The sequence below is a fragment of the Poecile atricapillus genome, chromosome 22 (assembly GCF_030490865.1).
Source record: "Poecile atricapillus isolate bPoeAtr1 chromosome 22, bPoeAtr1.hap1, whole genome shotgun sequence".
Lineage (NCBI taxonomy): Eukaryota > Metazoa > Chordata > Aves > Passeriformes > Paridae > Poecile > Poecile atricapillus.
Genome location: NC_081270.1, coordinates 2,370,838 through 2,380,970, shown reverse-complemented (window position 1 = coordinate 2,380,970; position 10,133 = coordinate 2,370,838). Strand labels below are relative to the sequence as shown.

General features: G+C 47.1%; 1 protein-coding gene across 1 annotated transcript; it reads left to right on the top strand.

Moving 5' to 3' along the window:
- Positions 1–82: 82 nt before the first annotated feature.
- Positions 83–7,004, top strand: FNDC10 (fibronectin type III domain containing 10). The gene has a single exon (XM_058855133.1). It carries the CDS (start codon positions 4,381–4,383, stop codon positions 5,053–5,055), a length of 675 nt encoding a protein of 224 aa, XP_058711116.1. The 5' UTR covers positions 83–4,380; the 3' UTR covers positions 5,056–7,004.
- The last annotated feature ends 3,129 nt before the right edge of the window (positions 7,005–10,133 follow it).

The window sequence follows — 10,133 nt, the reverse complement described above, 5'->3', positions numbered from 1 at the left end:
AGAGTGTCCCCATGGAATGTTGTGCATCTTCCCTAACCTTGTTGCTGGAGGTGAGGGCTCGTCTGAGCTGAGAGAGGCTCTTCCTCATGGAGATGGGGACAGCCACACCAAGAAATGGGAAAGAAGGAATATTTGCAGCCCAGCTAATGCAATTCCAACTGCAATAAGTTTGGCTTATTTCCAGTCTCCCAACATTTGACAGGGACCTAAGGTAAATTTTGCTTCTAGACAGGTTTTAATCAGCAAGCTGGGTATTGTTGATGCAGTAGATTCAATCCTGTGGTGCTTTATTTGGCCTCCAAAAGACATCCTACTTGACCTCAGGGACAAAGAAGGAACCTTCAGCTGGAATCCCTGGAATTTAAAATGAAAGGATAATGGGCCTAATCACGATATCTCAAAGTCAGAGATGGGCAGAGCTGTCCCACTCCCTGCCCTGTGTCAGAGCCCTGTGCCTGAGCTGTCTCCTTCTTCCTCATCACCATGTTGTAAATCCCAGACTCCAGGACCTCAGTCATCAAACACAGCTTGTGGCTGAATGTCATCACCTGGTAAAAATTCAGAGGAACTTTGTTCTCTATTTGAATTAGCTGAGCTCTTTTAATCCCGTTTGTGGCATATTTTGAAAGCACTTTTAGATACTGCGGAAAACAGTATTTCCTGACAAGCTCAGCCTTTTTCATTCTGACAGCATTGATTATTTTTTCTTCCACTGGTTGGAATTTACATTTCATAGGACTTTTTGGTTCTTCGTTTTGATTCTGCTTGTGTTTCTTATCAGTACAATCAGCTGTGCAAGTCCAACTCTGGTGTCAAGTATAGAATAAGGAAAGGGAAAATTTTAGGAAATTATCTTTTAGCCAAGTGCCAGAGCTGCCCATGGAGCCCAGTAAGGAGCTCACTACAGAACTCTAGTGGGGTTTAAGATATCCAAAATGCCCTGAGATGGTTAAAGCTGCATTGGTGCTTTCTCTTCCCAGCCCTGCTGTGATGCAAGGCCTCTCCTCTATGAATAGCACACTCACAGCAGATCAGCTGAGGCTATAGTTGCTGCTTCAGAGCATCCTGATCAAAACTGCCTTCCATTCCCAGGTCAGAGCAGCATCCCTGATCACCCAGCCCATGGGGTCAGTGCCAAAGCTCCATGTCCAAGCTGCCCCAGCTGTGTTCAGCACAGCTCTCCCTGCCTGCTCCACTTCCTGCTCTCCCTTAGCCTGGCACTGTCAGGTTCACTGGAAGCGCATCAAACACTGGAAATAGAAGCCCAGTGGGGGTGAGGCTGCTCACTGATTCAGGCTGCAGGATAATCTAAATAAGGAAGCAGATTCTCTGTTTGCCTGTCTAGGGTGAGTAATCCTCAAAGTTATGACTTGGAGGGAACTGAAGCAACTCAGGCCTGAATGCAATGCTCCCAGCTTGGAGGATGCTTTAGGAACCATATGTCATGTGCTGCCCTCAGCTGAGAGCAAACATCTCTGCCCTGGGGATTGTCTGCCCTGGCCATATCTGAGACTAAAATTAGCAGAGTGTCGCATAAATTGTGAGCTGTAGGTTGTCAGTGCTTCCTTGCCTGGTCCAGAGTGAGTTTTAATACTCATTCAATGTTTCCTCTAAGAAGAGACCCAGTGGAGGAGAAGCAGAAAAGCCAGAACCCCATGGTGCTGGGTCTGTCTGGAGGCCTGTAAAGCAATCTGGGATGCTGCTGGGGGTTCACAGCTTAGAGCAGATTACAGGGTTTGGCCTGAGCAGCAGAATGCTGAAGCAATGGGTTTTACTGCAGAGTGAGACACAGAACAAGGTCTTAGGAAACAGATGGATTGCTAAGAGAACAAACAATGAGACAAAAGATTCACAGGGAGCCAGCACGGGCGGGCTGACCAAGCCAAAGCATGTGGGTCTGCTTGGCTCCGGCATAAATAATTGGGTTTTTGCTCAGACACAGTGCAAGGCCATAAAAAGGTGTAGTTAACCTCTAGTGTTAAAACTCTTTTTATGGGTTCAGGGCCTTCAGTGCTGTGCCAACCATTTTCTCTCCCTGCACCACACTCCAGACCCTTGGACCTCGCACTAGAACTCAGAGTGAGTTGTTAAACACAAGCAACCACAGAGGTTGATTCCAGAGGTTGGTGCCAGATCTCCCCTTGGACACGGAAACAACGACAGCTCTGGAGGACAATCTGCTCTTCATCACTGTTAGGAGAAGGACACAAAGTTTGAAGGAGGAAAAACTTGCTTGGTTTGGATCCAGCTACTTCCTAAACATGCTTGCATTTCTCAGGAAGGGCCGTCCAGTTTTTGCATCCTGCCTGGAATTCCACAGGTAAATTTGTCAAGATGTGCCTTCAGCAGCACAGCACCTCTTCTTGCTCCAATATCTGAGTATTTTCCAAGCCATAACTGCACCTTCAGCACCCTCTTCTATGCTGATCCTATCTTTTTATTGATTCCCATTGATCCCTCTTGGTATCCAGTGAGATTTCTGGCAACTTTCCATAGGATAGCCAACACCCCCATTAAATCTGGTGGAAAACTAGATGTGGAAATAACTTGAAATACTTGATATTGATAAATTAAAGGCTTCCTTAGGAACCATACACTTGAAAAACACAGTCTTTCAAACAGGAAAAGGTGTCCTGATGTCAGACCATTCATGTTCAATGCATTAGAAAGCAAAATTATTTAAACAAATTCCACACTGCTGCAAATTACACTTTGAGTATATGCAAGCATCACCTTCCAGGTATGATTTGGGTTTGGTCTTGTTCAGGCTGTGAAATAAAAGTAGACCTCGGGATCTTATTTTTGTTGTGTTTTCAACTTACATAATTCAATTTTTTTTTAAAAGAAAACATAAACAGTAAACTGCAACGTGTTTCTAAATAGGTAACACAGTGAAGAACTACAGCAATGTATTTAGGCACATTTCTGAGGGTTTTAACAAAATAATATGTTAATTATTCTATTTTACAAGTTAAATATAGACAATGCTTATATTTTGCTATAAAATCTAGAACACAACTCTATGCAAAACGTGATCAAAACAAACAAAAATAAATGTGGGGTTTTTTTCTGCTACCCAGAAAAGAAAGGACTTAAAGCAACTTCTACCAATTTAACAGCTTGAAAGACCTCCAAATGCTGTTTAAGCCTCTATTTTTATTATTGTTTCATTAGAGCTCTTTTCTTTCCACATTTAGACAAGTCAATCCTCCCATGTACCTCTCTCAAGGTCGTTCAGAGGACATCAATTAGGTGTAATGCTGGGATGGAGCACTGCTGTCTCCACCTGTGCTGCAAAATCAACTGCTGACTCCAGATCCAGGGATGGATGGATTGAGGGCTGGTCGTGCTGCAGAGGGAAGAAATGGCATTTGAGGAAAGGTAGGAAGAGGAATATCCCTGTTCCTTTTGTCTCAGAGTGTTCACTAAGACCCAGAGTTATCCCTGCTCTCAGCTGACCTCGGAGGGTCTCATGTCTTTATTACATCCTTGCCGATTTTATTTAAATTCCCAAAGACAAGAGGTTAGAGCAGACTGGGTGTGCGGTTATCACCTTTTTAAAAATAAAATTAAATCCACGTAAGCTCCACCTTTTTGAACAAGGTTTGCATCAGCTGAAGGGGAACTCTGTCACCTTCCCCAGCCTTGCCATGGACCGCAGTCCGGCTGGTGCTAGCCCCCAGGGAGAGGCACCTCCCGGCCATCCCCAGGCACATTTCTGGGGTGTTTTAACCATGTAACATGAGAATTGCTGTATTTTACAGGTTAAATATAGACAAATGCTTGTGTTCTAATACAAAAATTAAAACAGGATCCTATGTAAAACCAGATCAAAACCACGGACAAATTAAAAGAAAACAATAACATTGTTTGGTGTGGAAAGAAATCTACAACTCGATCAAGGCAGGACTGAGCAGCCCCCCAAAGCCCTGGGGGGCGCGACCCCGGTGGGCACAGCAGAGCCTGAGGAGGAACGGCGGGGGCTGCACATCCCCGTTGCCCTTCATAGGGGTCTGAGCATCCCCTGTGCCGGTCCTTGTGGGGTCTCAACATCCCCCCGTACCCACCCCCGCGGGGTCTCAGATCCCCCGTGCAGACCTTTGTGGGGTCTCAGATTCCCCTGTGCCGACCTTTGCGGGGTCTCAAGACCCCTAGCACCCGCCCCCGCGGGGGTCTCACCACTCCGTGCACCGCGCGGAGCCCCGAGAGCCGTGTCCGGGCGGCCACCAGCGGCCGCAGCGGGCGGGTGCTCCGCAGCCCGGCGAGAGTTAACGGCGGCACCGCCTCTCCATTGGCGGCCCCGCGGCGGCTGCGGAGCCCGCGCTCTCCCCGCGCGTCCGCCGGCCCCGCGCTCCGAGTCTCCATGCGGCGGCCGCCGGCATGCCCGGCACGCCCAGCCTGCTGCCTCCGCTTCTCGCCCTGCTTTGCCTCGGGGTCGCTGACCCCAACCCCGACCCCGACCGCGACCCCGACGAGCCGTGGTGCCCCTACAAGGTGGGCGGCGATGGCGCGGCGGCGGCGCGGCTCTGCTTCCGCCCGCCGGCCCGCGGCTTCCAGTGCTCGGCGCGGGGGTGCCGCGCCCACCGCTCCGCGGGCGGTGCGCTGGTGGCCAACGTGCTGCGGAACGGCAGCGTGCTGCTGCAGTGGGGGCTGCGGCACTGGGGGCCGCCGCCGCGCCCCGCCGCCGCCCTGCGCGGCTTCGCGCTCAACTGCTCCTGGGACGGCACCTACACGCGCTTCCCCTGCGACAGCGTGGAGCTGGGAGCCGCATGTCGCGACTACCTGCTGGCCGAGGCGCACGGCAGCGTGCGCTACCGCCTGTGCCTGCAGCCGCGCTACGCCCCGCCGCGCCCCGCGCCGCCCGCGCAGTGCGTGGAGTTCCGCGTGGAGCCCGCGGCCATGCGCGATATCGTCGTGGCCATGACGGCCGTGGGGGGATCCATCTGCGTGATGCTCGTCTTCATCTGCCTGCTGGTGGCCTACATCACCGAGAACCTCATGAGCCCCGCGCTCAGCCGCGGAGGACACGCGGCCGCCGCTCCGCGCCGCGCGTAGTACGGGAGGGAATAATGATGCTGCTGCGCCGCGGAGCTCCCGCAGCCGTCATTCCAGCGCTTTCCGGCGAGGGTAGAGGTTTTCCAGACTGTTCTGGCAGCGTTGGGTTTGCCGTGCTCGAATTTCCAGGATGTGCGTTTCCAGCGGAGTTTGGAGCTCTTCTTCCTCCTGGAGTGGCTTCTCAGCCAGAGCCGTTCATGTGGACTAAAGTCGTGGCATCTCAGCAGATCAAAAAACATTGGCAGAGGTCCACAAGTGCCAGAAATAGTCTGTTTTTAAGGGCAAGCGGCAGATCTTACCGAGGGTCTGTTTGAAAAGACTGTCCAGAACACCCTCATTTTAAGCATAAAACCTCTTGGTCTTAGACCCGTGCTTAATATTTTTCCTGTGGGGTAAAGTTGTTGAAAGTTAAGGAGAACTGTCTGGTGGAACCACAAACCCCATACCTAAGTGTGTGTTTGGTCCAAAGCCCACTTAATCTCATGTTTTAGGTGGGTTTTGTATCATGCCTTATGCTGGTCACAAATTTTGGGGCCTAGACTGGCTACTGTCCAAAAACAACACGGGTTTTCTGGTCGAGGGTTTTCTGGTCAGCTCCAGTGACCAATATCCAACACCTGCTTTTCTCCCATCAGAATTGTGTCATAGTTTCACAAAGAGAGAAGGTAAAGGGATAAATTCAGTAAGAAAACTCCATTTTGCTGAGCAAGTAGGAACCAGCCCTTAATTATAAGTAAGATCTAAGTGAGCACCCCCCTTGCCCCCTGAAATCCCCTCCTTTAGCAGTGCAGCTGCACTAAGGTAGAAGCTTCTTGACCACAGAACTCACTGATGTTATAGCCAAGTCTTTTGAGCATAGGAACACTCCCCGTTAACTCCTCACTTGATGCTGTAGTAAAGTAAGGTTTTAGCCATACTCTAGTACTGATTCTATTGTGCCTTAGTGCTGAGAATTTGTCCCATTTTTATTGGTGTATCTGTTCCTGTAGTTCTCGTAGTTAAGCGTATCTCCCTTGTGTTCTTGTCTCTGGAATTAGTGGTTGTTGGTTTGTCTGATTGTTTTTTTAAAAATAACAAAAAAACCCCAACTTGAGCTGATCATTACTTGAAGTTTAATATGTACACAAAGTAGTTACCTTCAGAGAGGTATTTAGTGAGGTAGTTTCTAGTATGTGTTGTATGTATGTAGTTGACTGCTGTAACACAAAAAAATAATTTATTATCACTTAGGAACTGTGCACCTAAAGCAAAAAAAAAGTAGGGGAAAGGCTGTGCTGTAAAGGGACTGTTGCTGTTAAAACACGTCAGGTTCACGTGTGATCTGTTTGTGTAAATGTCCAGCACTGGTGAACGACCTGTTTGTTTTTCCTTGTGAAAGAAGTTTGTGAAGTTTAAACTTGGTGGTAGAGGGTAAATATAGGAAATGTGTGGAATCCTTAACTATACACGGTATTTGTACTGAACATAATCCCTTCAAGAACTTGGGAGTGGCTGAGGAACTGAAGGTCTGCATTTCATCAGGCAGAAACAGCTTTTTCTTCGTTATTCCTGTAGTGTTTCCATTCTCACATGCAGCAGACCCCATATAAGTGTTCTATGTTTATTACCTTGCTTATGTGCTTGATTTAAGCAACTCATTGATGCCATCATTTTTGAGTTTTTATCCCTAAGGAGATCAACTGCTGGAAGAAAAGGCAATTTTTAAGAAAATGAAGACAAATTTTGGTCTTTTAAAGGTTTCAAGTCAGCCTTTGCTGTAGCCAGTTCAGCACAGGGCCATCAGAGTGCCACTGATTTTGTACATCTCTGTCACCTTTTGTCAGCCAGTGTCACCATTCTGTTCCTCATCTTGTCATGAATTGCCAGATGTGAAAACCAGCTGTATAAACAATGAGCCTTGTACCACCTTGGCATTGAACTTAATAAATTAAGAGGATAATGAAAAGAAATGAAAATTTCATAAATATTTAAAGGTTCAAGATCTCGCTTGACTCAAACTGAGTCTGCCCAAACTGGTCATAATAATATTCCATTGCCTACTGTAAAATGATTACAGTATTCATGGAAAAATAAGAGATTTATTCGCTGAATACTCAATTTTATTTACTAGAGGTTTGGACTATAGATAACTGGGTAATTCAGGTGGTAACACTGATGTAAGTCTGAGGAAATGGAAATTTAATTTACAGTTTTGAACATGACTGTCTTCAGTAAGACACCTCTGCAGGTAATAATGACCTAATAGTGTAATAGGTAATAATGACCTGCTAAAGCAGCACCTAGAAGATACTAAAGAGATGTTTTTGTAGTCATTTCACTTTTTTATTCATCAATCCCTGGGGATTGCATTGCAACAGCATGCTGAGCAGAGGGTCAAAGAAGAATATAAATCCTGATAGAAGAAAATCTGCAATTTTCTGAAGGTTTTAATATTTTTTTTTGCTTTTCCTTGCATTAAAAATGGGATACGGGAAACAATTTCTCATGCATTTTCAGTGGATTAAGCTTTAATTGAACACATCTAGGTGTGTGGAAAAGAAATCAGAGTATTCTCTGGTTGATTTTGTCATTAAGCAAAATATCTGTTGACCCATTGATAATTGGATTTTTTTCCTTCTATCACTATAGAAATTTCCACCACCGTGCATGTAGACATTGCTTGTGATAATAAAAGGGAAAATTACATGTACACAGGCTTGGTATTAATTCAACTGCCACAAGACTTAGTGAGAGTGCACAGTTAAATCTTTCTCCAGTCTTTGCAGGATTTCCCAAAATGTGCAGATTAGCTTATGGAATAATAATCCATACTGCCCTGTCCAGGCAGCAATAAAGAAGTGGCAGAATGCTGATTTATAACTGCCAAAAGCTGCTTTGGGAAAAAGTGGAAAAGGCTCCTAAGGCAGCCACATTGTCCATGTTACTATACAAGTACCTGCTATTAAAAATCCTTTTAGGTGTTTTATTATCCTGCATTTATCCAGTCATTCCCAGTACAAATACCAGTTAAAATGGCGAGTGATATGCCCATTAACAAGCTTCTTTTTTAATTTGCCCTGTGCTAAAGGTGAGGAAAACAACTGCTTTTTCCTTGCCCTGTGCTTGAATGTGAGCAGCTCAAAGCCCAGCTTGAACCCAGGTTTGAGTCTTCTGGAGGAAACAGTCTGTGCCTCAGACATAGAATCTCTCTTAATTGCATTATGGTATTTTTTTGTGGGATGTATATGGAAAGGCTGCCTGGCTTTACTTGGAGGTGCAGGCAAAAGCTGGGATTTTGCTTCCATAGAGACCTGGAGTTTCAGTTTTACATGCCGCTGTGTTTCACCAGCATGTTCCAAAAGAAAGCTGGGCTGGAAGGGAGAGGCAGGTAACAGTGTCACATCCCTGGTAAAAGCTTTGGAATTACAGCAGGGATGCTTGGATGAGGTTTTTGGCAGTTTTAACCTGAGCAAAACCACCTTGAGACTGGTGTTGCTTCAGCACAGGTCTGGTCACTGCATCTCTGATAATTCCCTGACCAGAACCACCAGGTGATCAGATTTTGTTATTTGCAGAATAAGAATTAAGAAGATCGTGGTCAGGGATAGGAATGGCTGAGAAGAGACCCAAGGAAAGAAGTTTTTGCGGCAGGGGCGAGGAAATGCTGAGGGGACATGTTTCGGTGGGAATTGCTGGGTAACAAAAGGGCTGCAATAGGAAAGGGAAAATATTTATTTTTTGAAGGTGAAGGGATAGTGAGAAAAGCTTTATTTTTTATGGAAAATACAAGAGAGAGGGAGAGGTTTTACATGGAGGGAGGAGAGGAGAACAGTGATTGTGGGAGCAGGTGCTGAATGTCATGAAAACACTGCTGGAAGTGCTGTAGTGATAATGGGAAAAAAATGCCTCAGAAAGCACAAAAAGGAAAAAATATCAGTGGAAGGGCAGAAAAATTCCTATTCCTTCAGGTAAGAAGCACCGAGGAGAGTGTCCTGCCTCACTAGTGAAGTTCAGCTGGGCTGGGGAATAGATTTGTTCCTTTGATGTCCTGGTTTACCTCCTGTATTTCTCCTGCTCCATTTCCTCCTCCTGCCATTGAAACAGTGCGAGACCAAAGTGGAAAAGCATTATGAGATGGAAAAGGGAAAAGATGACAAAACCCTCAGAGAAAAATGGGAGTGAGCTGGTTTGAGCAAGGAGCACCGTCATAATTTTGACCTGTACGTGAGAAAACAATTCTGAAACTAGTGTATTTCGGTGGGTACATACATAACTCGTAGTTTTGGCCGTTCTAATTTGTGCAGTTTGCAGTAAAAGCGTGAGCGTTCCTCCTAAAATGCAGAATCCCAACAGTAACCAGCTGTCCGCGTTCTGTTCGCTGCGGATCTCCTGGACACAGACGGGGCCCTGGGATTATCCAGGGTGTCGAGCCCAGTTCTCCTCCTCGGGATGACTCAATCCTGCACCCAAAGGCTTCCCCTCGGGATCTTCCCGTGTCCCAGCCCCGCCGCGGCGTTCGGCTGCCATCTAGTGCCAAACGGAGGGAAATTTGTCCTAAAAACCTGCTTTTCTGACAAGTGGTGGTTTTTAATTCCACAGCCTCACAGAGAGGCCTCAAGATTCAGGGATTCGCGCTGAACGGCTGTTTTTTTGCTGGGAGCCCTTGAGGCTTCATCGCTCTTTATGGGTGGAAGATTTTGAAATCTTCCTAATGTTCAACCAAAACCTCCCCTGGTGCAATTGTGGCTGTTCCCTCTCCTCCTGTCCCTGTTCTCGGGGAGAAATCCTGATCCCCCCCGTCTGTCCCCTCCTCTCCGGGAGATGTGTAGACCCAGAAGTCCCCTCTGAGCCTCCTTTTGTCCAGGCTGAGCCCCTTTCCCAGCTCCCTCAGCCTCTCCTGGGGTTCCAGACCCTTCCCAGCTCCGTTCCCTTCCCTGGATGAGGTGAACGAGAAGCTTTAGAACCATGGAACATCCTGAGCTGGAAGAGATCCAAAAGGATCTGAGTCCAAGCCCTGGTCCTCCATAGGTACCCCAAAACCCCACCCTGTGCATCCCTGGGAGCAGTGTCCAAACCCTCCTGGAGCTCTTGGGGCTGTG